At 38.7% G+C, this 16,573-nt stretch overlaps 1 protein-coding gene across 1 annotated transcript in view; it reads left to right on the forward strand.

Annotated features, from left to right (window-relative positions):
• The window catches only part of CDH8 (cadherin 8), a 310,258-nt gene that overhangs the window by 245,246 nt on the left and 48,439 nt on the right, over positions 1–16,573 (forward strand). Inside the window, exon 8 of the mRNA XM_008139872.3 lies at positions 10,148–10,269. Coding sequence (XP_008138094.1) covers positions 10,148–10,269 — 122 coding nt within the window. The remainder of the gene's footprint in view (positions 1–10,147; positions 10,270–16,573) is intronic.

A 16,573-nucleotide genomic window follows, 5' to 3' on the forward strand; every position in this document is an offset into this window, starting at 1 on the left:
TATCTGTAGATTCTTTGCAATATCAATCAAAAGTCCAACTGCTATGTGTGTGTATGTGCACACACACAAAGTTCAGCTAAGAACACTAAAATGTATATAGAACTTTAAAGGGAAAATAATGAAAAAAATGTCAAAAGAAAATCAAAATTGTTGATCTCATCATACACATAATTGCAATATATGAGCATTTATCTCATATATAGAGAGTTATTAAGAGAGCATTGTATGACAATAAAGATAGAAAAATGGAATAATGGAACAGAAAATTCCAGAAACAGGCCTGTACAAAAATACTCGATTGATTTATGGCAAAGATACCATAGATGGACTTTCAATTGTATTGACTGTATTGTGAATTGGATATCTGTAGTAGGTAAAATTGAACTTTGACCTCTCAGACAATCAATATTAGTAATCTTCTTATAGATCAGAGATGTAAATTTCAAAAATAATTATGTCTTCTAAAAGATAATAGAATTTTCAAATTTTGTGTCAAAGCACAGAGAGGGAGAGGTATTGTGATGCTCACATCTAGCAAAGGACTCATCTTCTTAACATAGACTATGCACATCAATTAGGAAAACATGGACAACCCAACTGAAAACATGGCAAAAATTTGCCTGGCTGGTGTTGCTCAGTGGTTGAGTATGTTTCTATGAACCAGGAGGTCAAGGTTCAATTCCCAGTCAGGGCACATGCCCAGGTTGCAGGCTCAGTTCCCAGCAGGAGGCAGCTGAGCAATGATTCTCATCATTGATGTTTCTATCTTTCCCTCTCACTTTCTCTCTGAAATCAATTTTTTTAAAAATCATCAGTTATCTGAATATAAGTCCCATCTATAGGCTACTTCAACTAAAAACAAACAAACAAAAACATTGCAAAAACTTGAATAGGTACGTCACCAAAGAAGATATTCAAGTGGCCAGTAAGCATAATAGGTCTTTCACATTTAATCATCAGGTTATTGCAAGTTCAAATCTATCTGAAATACAATGACATACCTCTGCAATGGGTGAAATTAAAAATGAATAATAACCATAAAAATGAAAAATGAATAATGAATTTGTTAAAGCAATATTTGTTGATGCGCAACAATTGCTGTATTTATACATTGCTGGGCAAAGTATAAATTGGTACATCCATATTAAAAATATATTTGGAAGCATACACTGAAGCTGAATGGTTGTATAGCTTATAATCAATCTTTTACTTGACTCCTAAGTATATAACATATCTAAGTTCATATATTTGTGCACCAAGAGAAATACACTATTTATAATAGCACTTTTCAGAATAGCATGAACTGAAACAACCCAAGTATCTGCCAGTATGAGGATAAATCAATTATTGGGGTATTAATAAATCAAATTGGGGTATTACAATACAGTTATTATAATTTATATACAATACAGTTATTTTTCAAAGGATAGGAAAATAATGAACTGTACAGCTGCACGCAAACATATGAATGAATTTACAAATACTATAAATTGTGGTATATATACAATACAGTTACTGGGGTATATGTACAATACAAATTATTTTCCAAACAATGGAAATGAATGAACTACAGCTACATGCAAACATACGAATGAATTTACAAATACAATATTGAGCTAAAGAAGCCAGATACAAAAGTGTGTACACTCTATTAAGTCAATTTTTATAATGTTCTGTGCAAGACAAACTAATATATTGTTAAGAAACAGAATCGAGTTAGCTTGACAGACATAATGACTGAGTACATGGGAGGGTTTTGGGATGCTGGTTATGCCAGATATCTTGATCTGGGGAGTGGTTACATGGGGATGATAATTTTATAAAAATACAAAATAATACACCCTAAAGATTTATCCAGTTTATTGTTTGTTTGGCCTACTTCCCAGCAGAACTTGATCTCATGCAAAAAAAAAAAACAAACAAAAAAAAAACTTTAAGGGAGTTGCCCCAAGAAATTTTTTTAAAGTATGATTATATTTCTAAATATAAATTTATTAATAGAAAATTCCATGTTAATAGAATCATCAAACCTTTCTTTTGATGTTGTTTATTGTACTAGAGGCCCGGTGCCTGAAAATTCATGCACCGTGGTGGGGGGTGTTCCCTCAGCCCAGCCTGCAACCTCTTGTGCCTGGCCTGCACCCTCAGGGTATGTCTGACCAGGCTGGGCCCTCAGGGGATGTCTGACTGATGGCCTACATTTGGAGTGGAGGCAGCAGAGGCTCCCGCCACCACTTACCAGCCTTCAGCCTGGCTTGTGGCTGAGCGGTACTCCCCCTGTGGGAGCACACTGACCACCAGGGATCAGCTCCAGCCCCGCCCCCCATTGCCCTGCCACCAGCCATCCCCTCCCTCTGCTTGCTGGCACCCTCCTTGGCTTGCCTGGCACCGCCCACTCACCAGCCCCAGCCCCTGCAAACCTGTTGTTCCACTGTTTGCTTTGCATATTAGGCTTTTATTATATAGGATTGCATTGTTTAGGAAGTAATCTGAATTTAAATTAGGACGGGTTTTATTTAAGATTATGTTTTACAAGTGCTATGCTAAAGAGAACCTGTGGAGAATAAATACATTTTATTTATTTATTTATTTATTTAAAATTTTTTTTTTACTTGTTGGTCGGACTACCAGGGATTCCTATTTCTTTATCTCTTTCAGGCTTTGAGTAGATATGGGCAGCCTGACTAGATTCCATATAATTTGATGTTTTTAGGCTCATTAGATTTTAGAAAATGGTAATTCTTTACTATCTATTATGATATGTAACTCATATTAATTGATTTCAGTCCTTCCATACTCTGAAATCATATTCCCATTTGAGAAAAAAATCTTCATAGTAAGCCAATACACTTCAAAGAGATAGTGTGTAACAGATCATGCAATATGTGCTGGGTTGTTTACAATATTGATTCTCTTCTCTAATAAAGTGCATGTGTGTTTGTGTGTACATGTATGAATCGAGGGCACAGTTGTTATTGTAAGTTGATATTGAGTGAGCATTTAAAATGAATATTAAATAAATCTGTACATAATTCCTCTGCAAGTATTAGTCTCCATAATTAAGATTCTGTTTTATAAGGGGTTTAAGTGGAATTGCATTATAAAAATAATCTCCAGAAATTTAGTTCCAGTATTTTTGAATCAATCCTGTTTGAAATAATTAAGGGGAAAATAAAACCTAAGGATTTAGTAATAGAAACATAATGCAATTTGTTGGCAGGATGAGAGAGTCTGCAAAGAAGACTTAGATCACCATTGGGGGCATGGGGATAATAAATTCATTATGGAATTTTACTTCCTTATCTCTTAAAGTATGGAGAAAGAGGAGATGTACAAGAAAATTAAAAACATGTACTTAGGGCTGTGAAAGGAGGGAATTGACATTTTTGAGTTACAAACTCAGCAGAAGCAATACAGTTGAATGATGAGGCATACCTTTAACAAAGCAAATGAAAACCACAATGCATATACACACAACAACAACAACAACAAAACAAACAAAAAAGAATAGACCTGGCCTGCGTGGCTCAGTGGTTGAGCATGAACCTATGAACCAGGAGGTCATAGTTCAATTCCTGGTCAGGGCACATGCCTGATGGACATAATTACCAAGAAGACGTACATGGGAGGCTTTTGGGGTGCTGGTCATGCTAGATATCTTGCAGGCTTGATCCCCAGGAGGGGGCATGCAGGAAGAAGCCGATCAATGATTCTCTCTCATCATTGATGTTTCTCTCTTTCCCTCTCCCTTCCTCTCTGAAATCAATAAAAATATATTAAAAAAAAAAAAGAATAGAGATAACAGAGAAAAATGTTGTAAACATAAGTAAGTTAAAAGTAGTCTAAATAACATATTAATAGAAAATACAACATTTTCATTCTCATCAAGTACTACCTTTTTATTTATAAGCTGTCTTTATATGTGTATATGCAGTTATGTGTTGCCTTTATTTAGAATGTAACTGTTACAGTTTTATAGTTAATAAAATATATAGTATCTAAGAGGTTCATAAAGCCAGTTCTCACCTCAATGGCTTCTAAAGCATTTCCCCAGAGGATCAAAATGTTAGGCCGTGAAGATCGTTTCCTGGCCCTGAACTCCCGTGAGCTGGAGAGAAGATTCTGAAGGCTCCCTGTAGATACACAGGGAAAGGGTGGGGATGACCTCACTATTTCTAGGTTCACTTAAATGAATGTAATAAACAAGAGACCCACAGATGTCCTCCCCATTTAGAAACCACTTGGAAGTCGGGTGGCCAGATAGCATGCTTTTTCGCCATCAGTAGGGAAAAGGACAGGGACAGTGAGGACCTAACCAAAGTCACCGTTTAAGAGTTCTTTCCTCCACGGAGATAAAGGAATTTGCAAATATGTACAAGTCCACCATTTTCTCAGTGAGAGGAAGCGCCGTTCTCCTTTCTGTGAGAGAGCTACTCCTTGGTGAATAGAAAAGCTAAGACATCCATAATAATAAAAGCATAATATGCAAATCGTTCAAATTACCAAACAGCTGAACGACCATCTGGACAACCTTCCAGACGACCACGCTATGACACTCATTGGCACCAGGCCAGCCAAGGTGGGTGTGATGCGATTGGAGAGGGGACCGGCCATTGCCACGTGATCGCCCTGCAGAGGGAGACCCAGGCCACTGGCCAGCAGAGCGATGGATCAATCGGGGGACTCTATGATTGCCCCAAAGAGGGAAGCCCAGGTTATCCTATGGTGGTATTGCAGTGGGTAGCCTGGGCCTTCCTCTGCAGGGGCAATCCATGGAGGAGCCCCGGCCAGGTGGGCGGGGCCTACCTCTTTGAGGAGATCAATCGTGGGGCTCCCAGACTGAGAGGGCACAGGCCAAGCTGAGGGACCCCCTCCCAAGTGCATGAATTTCGTGCACTGGGCCTCTAGTACTAGTGTAAGCTTTGTTTGTGTGACACCAAAGCCACCATCTGATTATAGTTCTAATTTTATTCACAACCACTGTGGAAATATGACAGCTTTTAAGGAGTAAAATAGTGTAACTGTTCTTTAAAGTCTGGCTTGCTGGAATTTTCACAGTCCTGTCATAAAAATTATAAATATTCTGGTGGTCAGTGGTTCTTTCTATGCACACTAGAAGGCAGATATTTCTTGGTATGTTTTTGAGGCACTCACAGGACTATGTGTGAACCAGGGCATCAATTCAGTTGCTACAAGAGTAAAAGGGTAAAGCATAAAAATATACTATAAAGAGAAAAAACAGTCAAAATATTCTTGGTGGTCTGGTTTGGCTCAGTGATTAGAGTGTTGGGCCGTGGACTGAAGGGTCCCAGGTTTGATTCCAGTCAAGGGCATATACTCTCTTGCAGGCTTGATCCCCAGCCCTTCTCGAGAGCATGTGGGAGGCAACCAATTGATATGTCTCTCTCACATCGATGTCTCTCTCTTTGTCTCTCCCCCTCCCTTCCACTCTCTCTAAAAATTAATGGAAAAAATATCCTTAAGTAAGGATTAACAAAACAAAACAAAAATCAAAAAACAAAAACAAAAAAACAAAAAAATCCTGGTAGTATTCCTACCCTGCTCATGTCCATTGGCTATTATATTCCAACTTGTTTGGATGCTAATATCCTATGAATTGGTAATTCATCGCTACTGATTTAGAAATTACCAAACCACTTATGGGCAAAATATACCTCAAAACGTTTTAACTTTAGTCAGTAGAGAGCTTACACCCACTGCTGAAATGATTTTCCATGATGTTTCAAATTCCCATCAGTTCCATTTTAAATTTCCAAAGTTGCCAGCTTTCTGATCACATATTCAGTTCACATCTTACTTTATGAACTTCCACTGTGCCTCGATCCCCCACTCAATTATAAATTCTCTTATTTTGCCTTGCCCTGTTGACTGGAATTTACTGCTCACGGCTTCCACCCTTCTGCTTATGGAAGGCTCCAGGATTATTTATTGAGCCTCACTAGTATATCTAAATTTGTCAAATTTTTTTTCCTCTCTCTTATAGTCTGAAATGGAGAGGCTGTTTACCTCAATCGATGCCTGTGAAAACAGTAGCTCATGGAAACTAGTTAGAAGCAAATTCCCAAGTAACAGACTTGGCAGCGTTCCATTACCTTTGATTATAAAAGGGCAAAATTAATGGGCAGTTCATAAGGCTATGTGACAGAGAGGTGACAGGGAGTCACTGTGATTCAAATGGCAGAAGTCAAGGAGTTGTTTATCCTAGCTGCCATTTCAGTCTCTCTTTCATCAGATGTAAAAACTGTCTGACTCTCGTGGCCCACTGAAATGGGCTTTTCCTTCCAGACCACTTAGTCGCATCTCTGGTGTTTAGAAAAGTAATCTTTAATGAATGCTAATCAAGTTTCTAATTATAATATCTTAATGTTTGTGTATCAGATGAAAGGCAAACATTTTGGGGCCAGTCACAAAGGACATGAATAATTTTTCTTAGAAGCTTAATTAATTAGTTGTATTGCTCTACAATATCTTGAAAATTTGAACTGCCATCATTTCATTAATTTAGATAAAAGTGAATTTTCAGCATTTAATGATGACATGTTGAAAATTATGATAAGTTGCACAATTTTTAATCATGCACATTTATTTAATAGAGACAAAACACATTTTGAGGATATTTGGGGGATGTGGGGTACTAGTTTCTTATTTATTGTTTTATTCTTATTTTAACACTTTCAAGAAATTGCCATAGTAAATTTCTGGGACACTCATATACTTAGAAAAATATTTTTAAAAAGTAACTGTGCTTGGCAATCTGCTTTTTTGATAATTTTTAAAACTGTAAATTTCAAGAATTTTTTTTACTGACTCACCAATGATCACGTGATATAGCTTATACTCATTAGCATATAACAGAAGACTCTTCTTGATTGGCTTCAACTTTCTGTCCTGAACTCACCACCAGCCAGGTTTCTGGATGCTCTCACCATTGGAGCTACTGATTATTTTGGTAACAGCCTGGTCTCCGGGCTTCTGAACTTCTTTACACGTGGCTGACTCTATCTGAAAGATTTGTCTACCTTTCTTCACCCACAATATTTCTACTCATTATGTAAAGCTAATTCAAAGGTCATCCCTTCTTTGAAATATTTCCCATGAATTTAGAAAATATTCTTCCACTGCTTTTTGTAAAAAAATAATATGTAGGGTGCATGAGGGTACAACAAACCATTGTTTTCTGGAATACTGTAGATCCCTTAACTGTGGGAACTTTGTCTTAGTAACTGGGAATACAGAGGTAAATATTTACTGAACAAATAAAGAGAACAATGATGAAAGAATAAATGAATGAAGGACAAAATTCTCAGAAGGGAATCACAGGTTATTTAAGCTTATATCTGATATTATTTTGAAACATGAATTCAAGGAAGGAAGTATAACTAAATTAATTTCTCATATCTTTGTTTCCTAGGACAAGAGCAGATTTGAGATGGTACCATTCTATTCAGTACCAAATAGCTTTCACGAAGGAGGGAATGCAGGAGGTTGAATGGTCATACTGAGAAAGAGATGCCCAGGTCCTAATCCTGGGAACCTGTGTAAATATGTTGGAAAAAGGCATTTGCAGATGTAATTCAATAAAGGATCTTAATATGAGATCATTCTAGATTACCCAGGTAGGCCCCAAATCCAGTAACAAGTGTTCTTGGAAGAGTAGATGACCCCGGAAGAAGAGGAGATGGCCTTGTGACAATCAAGGTAGAGACTGAGTTACGCAGCTCCAGCCAAGGATTGCCTTGGCTTCTCCTCCTTACCTTCCTGATTCTCTCTGGCCACTTGCTGGCTTACAATTATAGCCTCTATCTCCAATGAATCTACCAACTCTACCGGTCTTCTCCCATTTGCCTTTCACAACAACCTCCATTATTTTGAGTGCATAGATGGACTTGCACTTCTCCACATTCCTTTGCAAATGAAGTTAGCTCATTAATATATATATATATATATTGATTGATTTCAGAGAGGAAGGGAGAGGGAGAGAGAGAGAGAGATAGAAACATCCATGATGAGAGAGAATCATTGATTGGCTGCCTCCTACATGCCCCCTCCTGGGGATCGAGCCTGCAACCCTGGCATGTGCCCTGACCTGGAATCAAATAGTTGCCTCCTTTTCCATAGGTCAACACTCAACCACTGAACCACACTGGCCTGGTTGAAGTTAGCTTCTTTATAAGAAATTCAGAGCTCTCTGCTTTATGCTTCTCTAGCCCATCTCCAGAACCTGAGCCAAGGCTCTGGAGTGTCTCTCTAAGTGACTTCTGCTGTGGGAACTGAGGGTTCTGTGGAGGGGGAGATAGTAGCCTCAGTCTTCCTGGCTACTCTCTCAGCAAGAAATATCCCCCTTGACTATGTGCCCAATACTGTCATGACACTTTTAATGTTTTCTCATATAATATCTTAATTCTGTAAATAACATGTTACGTTCTTGAGTTTCAATTTCTGCAGGAATAAAATGAGGTCAAACAAACTGATCAGGATCTTATAGGGTGTAGGAGGCAAGGATGGAGCTCCAAACTTCATTTACTGCTAACACTATATTATTTCCTTCACTCTTCAATAGCTACTCTTCAGCCCATGGTCAGGCTAGAAAGCGATATAAATCTTTAAGCATATAATCATACCTTATTTCAAATAATTATACCTTATTTATCGAATTTACTCAAGTAGATAAAGCAAGAAATGTAAGTTCCTTATCTTAAGGTCAGGTGCTATACTTTTAAATAAAACTTTTCCTTTCATCAAAAGTTGGAGGTGCATGCTTCCTCTTTGAATGAAGAATGGATTAATCCATTAGATATAAGATAGTAAAAGAGAAGGGATGTATCAGGTGACATATATTTAAGGCCATTGGCTTGATTTGGGGAAAGTGAGATTATGTTTCATGACTGAGGTGGTTGGAACTCCAGAGGAGAATAGTCATCCATCCTTAGGTAATCAAATTAGAATGCTGGAGAGTAGCCATGCTAGTTAACCAAATGTAAATCTTGTAGCATTGCCAGTGGGGTTAACCAAGCATGGATTTGTAACATGGCTCTGATCATTTGGTGGGTGCTTTAGAAATACCATCATCTTTAAGAAAAGAACACATACAGTGATGAGTGTTTGAAGGTTTTAGAGATCTGAATGTAATCAATTATCAAAAAGCAGATTTGATATATCAAATGCAAGTTGATTTCTTTACATTCAGAAGTCAAACGCTTCCCCCCTCATGGGTTGCTGATAAATATTTAGTGCCACAGAAACACAAATAAATAATTGGCCATCCCCAATGCATTCGGCATAATTTACAAGACATCAAAAGACTCTGCAGTCAGAGTCAAACTATTGTATTTTCTACAAATAAAAAATCATCACATCGCCCAAGTCAGCCATGTATTAATGGACCAGATTGTGTGTGTGTGTGTGTGTGTGTGTGTGTGTGTGTAACTTTTTAAACTTAAGGGCTTGAGGATTAAGGATTATGTATTAAATTATTTGCTATTGGGATTGACCTGGAAAGATTAGAAGATTATTATCTGTGTACACCGATGAAAATCTTTATGAAAATGAAAATATTAAAATGACTTGGGCTTATTTTATCCAAAACCACCCCAAGGTCAAGTTTTAATAAAAAATAAAATTCATAAAAAATATGATCCCCCATCTTTAAGATTATTATTTTTTAATCATCGTGAAGGACCAATTAACAATTGATTTGGTTCTGCCCTTATGCTGGGTTTTTGTTCATCTTTAATAGATAGCCTGTCAAACGAGGGATAGCACAAAATTGGGTTGTATTCTACCCAATATAAACAAAGAGATAAATCTTTGTTGCATACAGCATTTTTTTTTAATTTTGTCTAATGGACTTTATTAATAAAATAAAGCTTTCTTCATCAGGGAAACCTTTTAATGATTCAGAGCAAAGCTCCAGCAAATGGTGTTTGGAATAATAATCTACACTTTTTTTAAGCAATGAAGCCCTGGCTGTTTCTTTCTCACTGAGTGGTCAGACTTCATAGCCACCATGTTGAAACCACCCCCACGAGGGGAGTTGAAACAGACACCCATGTTTTCAAGAAGAACGTTGAGTTGCACGTTACAATGAAATGCCCTCAATGCTGATGTTATCTTTTCCTTCCCATAGGGAACCACAGTCAGATATCACGAGTACCTGTTGCTATTAAAGTGCTGGATGTCAATGACAACGCCCCTGAATTCGCATCCGAATATGAGGCATTTTTATGTGAAAATGGAAAACCCGGCCAAGTAAATATCTCCATGTTGTTAATGCTGATATGTTTGTATACGACTGTCTCATATTTGACTAACCTGCATTAGAATGTGCATCTGCCTTCTTTTCAGTCCGCAAAGTCACAGGCAAGAAACCTCCGGGTGGGAACAACAGAGAGGGAGTGTTTTTCTTTCTGAGATGTCGGTTCTCGCTACATAGGACCAGATTGGCTCAGGGAGTGGAACAGCCTGCTGTGCTGTGACCCCAGAGCCAAAGAACTAGCTTAAACTATCCCGGGGTATGGATGAGAGCAGGGGAGGGGCCGAAAGGGTAACCTTCAAATGACAGGAAGCAAGGGGAAAGCTCATGGGGAGGGAATGCTTGGCTCATGTCAAACATAGAAATAACACAGAATAGTGGGACCCAGGTCAACAGGATGTAGGAAGTGAATTTTGAAATCTGTAAAAATGTAGTTAATTCATTTTGACATAAGATAAACAACGGGTCTTAGACTTGTAACTCTAGTATCTGATAATTGTGTGTTGATGGAATTTTTTTTTTTACCTGTCTCATGTAGTATAAATAGGAACAATTAAGAAAGGGGGTGAGTTAGAGGGCAGAGAGGTAAGGAGGGGGGAGGGAGAAAGGAAGGAAGGAATGGAGGGAGGGAGGGAGGGAGGGGGAGGGAGAGAGGAAGAAGGGAGTAGGGAGGAAGGGAAGTTGTGAGGGAGGGTTAGAGGAAGAGAGGTATAAGCAAGAACAAAACAGAACAAAACCTGCTATACTTTGAATGTCCAAATGGAAATAGTGTATGTAAAGTTCTAAAAACCCCAAATGTAATAGATTTATCTGAACAAGGTGCCAAAGTACTGTATGTTTAAGAAATTTATCATTTTTCGACTTACTAATTTATTTCTGGATGGTGACATTTTAATTTAAATAAACAGCAGCTGACAGCATGACACTGGAGTTGTTAATCCAACTATTCTTGTGCCTCATGTGGGTGTTAGGAATTAAACTTACTATTTGCCGAGCAGTTTACCTGACAAGAGTCAGATTTTTTTTTCCGCCAAAAGAAAGGATTAGCACTGTGGCTCTAGACTTTTCATTTATTACAAAAGATTAGTGTGTTACCGTCCTTTAAAAACAGTAGACATTTTCTCCTAGACTACTCTCATATATCTGAACTATTAGCATCGTTTACCAAAATAACACACACACACACACACACACACACACACACACACACACTGAAATTGTAATGAAACTGATTAATTTCAAGCAACTGGACAATATAAGTGTTGTTCTAATCAAAGCATTCACCTTTCGCAGTGCTACACTCTTTTTTTAAATAATATTCTAATATTAGTTCAAATGTTTCTTAATTTTGTCATGTGGAACTGCTCTCTAGCATGTTTTGAACGTTTTCATTTGTGATCCTTTAAGGATGGAATGTGTTTACATATACAGGGTGGGGGCAAAAATAGGTTTATAGTTGTTCATATGGAAATTAATACAGTAACACGAATAAACAGTGTTTCACATACTCACAACTGTAAACCCACTTTTACCCCACCCTGAGAAGTATGTCATATTTATTTAGCGAAGTTGGTGGCTTGAATTGGCAGACAGTTTGATCAAAATATACAAAATATATGCAGGTCCCTTTCAAGGCTATGTTTGTGTGATCCAGATCATTTCTGGGGTAATGTAGCCAATCACAGACTTATAAGCTTGTCCCTTTCAATCATACAGAATCTGTCAAATGCATTAGAATTTAAATAAATCGCCATTGTTCATGCAAAACTTATCGCACAAGTTGAGAGAGTCAATAGCATCAACATTGCAGAAATCCAACATTGCCTTCGCTTGTGACATTGACATGCATGCCTTCGGAACCCCAGGAATCTGGAGTTTTACCCGGTGGATTTTAACTGTTTCCAAGGTTTTAATGATTCCTCAGCAGTTCTTATCCTCAGGGGGAAAATCAGGTTGTTTCATCACCTTTCCTATGCAAGATCAAAATAAAAGAGAAAAGTTAATTCTTCGTTTTATGATTTTTGAAGGTCAAAATGACTCTTCTGTGAAGAGATGTTTATGTTGTATGTGTGTCTACTGCATGAGCTCATCCTCAAATGAATCTGTTTAGGCAGATCTGTTAAAGGTTCATTTTTACATGAAAAGATCAGATCTTTGGCTGTTCAGCATAATTTTTGGACTCGTTTATACACATGCAATCATTCACCTCCTGAATTTCCTCATTTCTTTGTGCGAGTCAGAAGTCATATTTGGTTCGTTACATCACTCCCAGTCACTTTCAATGGCTCAAGTACCTCATTTTTATATTTAACCTTTTCCAAAAATTCATTATTGTTACTTACAGTAGTGTTCACTTATATAAGTTCAACATAGATAAAACTTTCAATCATCTCTCCTCACACCCCACAGACCACTGACTCGTTTTCAAATTAGAATGTTCATTCTCAAATGATCAAAAACAAATGTCAAACATTGAATTAGCACTAGAGTCGTAGTCACTCAATATTTTTCAGCAATTGATGTCTGCTTTACAACAGCCTCAGAGTAAGAAGTGCAGGTGACTTTGAAATCTGGTTTGCCTGGAAGGTATGGATTTAAGGCTAAATTCTGAGGGGATCAGCTTCTGGGGAGATAGTGCAACTGGAGATCATTAGCAGTAATCAAGGGCAAGCTATTCAGAATACCCAGTCTAAAGACTTCTGGACTGAGAGAACCTCAAAGAGGTTTTTAAAACATCTCATAAACTCAAAGCCAATGTCAACATGAACGTAGATAATTATTTTGTGCTTGAAACTTTTCCAGTGGATTGAACTCATCAACAAAATACCAAATAAGAAAGAAAAGGAAGGAAGGAGGGAGGGAGATATGGAGGAAGGGAGGGAAGGAGAGAGGGAGGGAAGGAGGGAGGGAGGGAAAGAATGAAAGGAAGGGAGGGAGGGAGGGAGGGAGGGAGGAAGGAAGGAAGGAAGGAAGGAAGGAAGGAAGGAAGGAAGGAAGGAAGGAAGGAAGGAAGGGAGGGAGGGAGGAAGGGATGGAGGAAGGGAGGGAGGAAGGAAGGAAGGAAGGAAGGAAGGAAGGAAGGAAGGAAGGAAGGAAGGGAGGGAGGAAGGGATGGAGGAAGGGAGGGAGAGAGGGAGGGAGGAAAAGAATGAAAGGGAGGGAGGAAGAGATGGAGGAAGGGAGGAAGGAGAAAAAGAACGAAAGAGAAGAAGGAAGGGAGGAAGCCGGTTTCATCTTCTCTAGGTGTAGCTTTCCATTTCATGTCATATCTGTGCTGAAATTGGCAGATGTTCACTTTGAAAGTAGAGCTGCAAATCATATCAGCCCCAGCACCTCCTCATAATTCTGAAATGAAAGATGACTTTTTCTTGAATTTGTTCCCTTAAGAGAATAACAGCCACCCTGTGACACAGAGAAATTGTTCCCATTCCATATTATACAAAATCAACATGAATCCCTTCTGGTTAAAATTCTTTTAAATCTTCAAGATACAATTATTTAAATGTTAAATATACAAATTCCAGTGGTATTTTCTGATTACCAGTAATTTTTTTTTAATTCCAATAGTTATAGGTAATTTATCATAAGTAAAAAGATAGAAGATGGTGCATATCTTTAACTTCTAATTTGATGATGGTATGATAGAGTCGTCCACACATTACTTGGCCCTCAGTTATCAGGAAAAATAAAAAGATTCTCTCCACTCACTTGACATCTCTAATTTCAAAATTAAAAAGCAAAATATATGCCTGCTATTTCCTTTGTCTAATGGGATGGTAGGTTTTAGACAGCCAGTCAATATGAATTGAACACTAACTATATGCCAGGACTTGACTTGGTACTGGGGATCTAGTGGCAAACAATGCCCTATACATCAGTCTTTTTCCCTCATGGAGTGTTCTCTCTGGCAAACACATAATAAAATTAGAAATTATAGGATTGCATGAAAATACCTCAAATCCTCGAGGCAGAAAGGAGTCTGAAGAGAGAAAGGAAATGGAGCTATCTTAATGACAAGACCTCCACCAGAGACAGGAAACATCTGTCAAGTATTCCAGAGGAGTCAGCTGGGAATAGCCCTGATGCTGCCTGGAGAGAGTGGTCATGTGGCTGGACAGGTGCAGGAGCAGGTAACAGATGTAGAGAAATGATCATTCTGCCCGAGAACACCACACTCGGAACCACATGTGAGAGAAACAGAACTTCAGTGGCCAGTGTTGGCCAGAGGGCCTTGCATCATTCTGTTCTCCATCTTGGTCTTCTAATACGAGCTTTCTAGGATTTTATTTGCGATACCAGCCTCTTGTATCTCATACAGACAGAATTGGGGTAATTTGTCCCAGATGGTGCATTGACACAGGGACTGAACAAAAATGTTGTATTTCTAGGAGTGAATCAAGGTCTCGTGTTGAATCTCAGAGAATATTTGAGAATTATTGTTTGAGAATCCGTTAGGCGACAGACGGCTTCAGTTCTTTTTCCTCCAGGAAGGCACTTCCCTGTTACTATAAATGAATCTAGTGGAGGCTAATTTAAGCTTCATCACCAGCTATAGAAGTTGAGATGTGCTATTTGGAATCAAGTTAATTATGTCTGGGTTAAAAAAATATTCTGATTTACCTCTTTTAATCTCTTCTTTCTCTGATCAATACTGCAGTATATAAAGTTAGTTTATCATAGGAATATCACAGGCACCCCCCCCTAAAAAAAGAGAATAACCATTATTACTACATAGGGATCTAGCCAATGCTTGGCATGTAATGCATAGTCACAGAATTTTAAAATCATGGTTGTAATTTACTTCATTTGGCAGTGACAAATATTTCAATAATTATTTTCTCAGATATTACCATGGAAACACTCATTCTACTCACAGACACGCAGTGCACAAGCTAACCCTCTTCACATGAAAAATCATTCACCTGTTTATTGAACTGTATTTATTGTTCATCCTCAAGATGCTAAATATTCTCATATGAACCTGGAGAAACTATGAGAAGGACCAAAAGTGTTCCCTCTTGTAGAACTGTTTTTAAAACTGATTTTAGATAGGAAGGGAGAGGAAGAGAGAGAGGGAAACATCAGTGATGACAGAGGAGCATTGATTAGCTGCCTTCTGCACGCTCCCCACAGGGCATGGAGCCTGCAACCTGGGCATGTACCCTGACCGGGAATTGAACCATGACCTCCTGGTTCACAGGTTGATGCTCAACCGCTACGCTGGCTGGGCATGGAACTTAATAAGGAAGAGAGATTATACAAAAGTAAAATGAATAAATGATATGTTTACATTTTGAAAACTGGGCTGTAGAAGCAGCAATGCAACTAGTCTGGAGGAAACAAAGAAAAAGCAAAGATCTATTTTATACAATGTTGTCCAAGAAAGTTACCTTGTGAATGGGTATCATTAAAGCTGAAACTGAGCAATGAGAAAGGGCCAGGCATGCCGGGAGTGGAGCTGGACCTGCTAGCCCACAGGATAAGCTTGTGCCAGGACCCTGAAGGGAGAAAGACCTGGGTTTGTCTGAAGAATTGAAGACGTCAGTGGCTGAGCATAATAAGTGTAATAAGCAAGTATAATAATAAGAATGAAATAAGCAAGAATGAGATTGGACAAAAAGAGTTTTACATTTGAATTAAATGTACACACACACACACACACACACACAGATGCACAGTTAGGCAGAAGGAGCATTAAGAAGACTGTACTTGCCCAGCCGGCATGGCTCAGTGGTTGAGTATCGACCTAAAAACCAGGAGGTGATGGTTCGATTCCCAGTCAGGGCACTTGCCTGGGCTATGGGCTTGATCCCAGTGTGGGGTGTGCAGGAGGCAGTCAATCAATGATTCTCATCATTGATGTTTCTATCTCTCTTCCCCTCTCTCTCCCTCTCTGAAATCAGTAAAAACAGAAGACTGTATGTGCCAAAGATGAACGGTAGTCTGGTCTAGGTGGTGGCAGCAGAGATGGAGAGGAGGGATTACAACAGCTGCATGAATAAAATAATATATACAAACTAGAGGCCTGTTGCACAACGATTCATACAAGAATAGGCCTTCCTTCCCCTGGAGCCTGTAAGTCTTCGCTCCTGGCCGGAGCACCACTCCTATAGCTCCCTCCGCCCCCCGCCCTCCCCATAGCAGGCATCCCACCCCACCGCTCCACGCCTACGAATGCAAATTAACCCACCATCTTTGTTGGGTTAATTTGCATACTCCTGATTGGCTAATGGTTGTCACAGAGGTACGGTCAATTTGCATATTTCTCTTTTATTAGTGTAGATGTCTATCATGTACTCA

The sequence above is a fragment of the Eptesicus fuscus genome, chromosome 21 (assembly GCF_027574615.1).
Source record: "Eptesicus fuscus isolate TK198812 chromosome 21, DD_ASM_mEF_20220401, whole genome shotgun sequence".
NCBI lineage: Eukaryota > Metazoa > Chordata > Mammalia > Chiroptera > Vespertilionidae > Eptesicus > Eptesicus fuscus.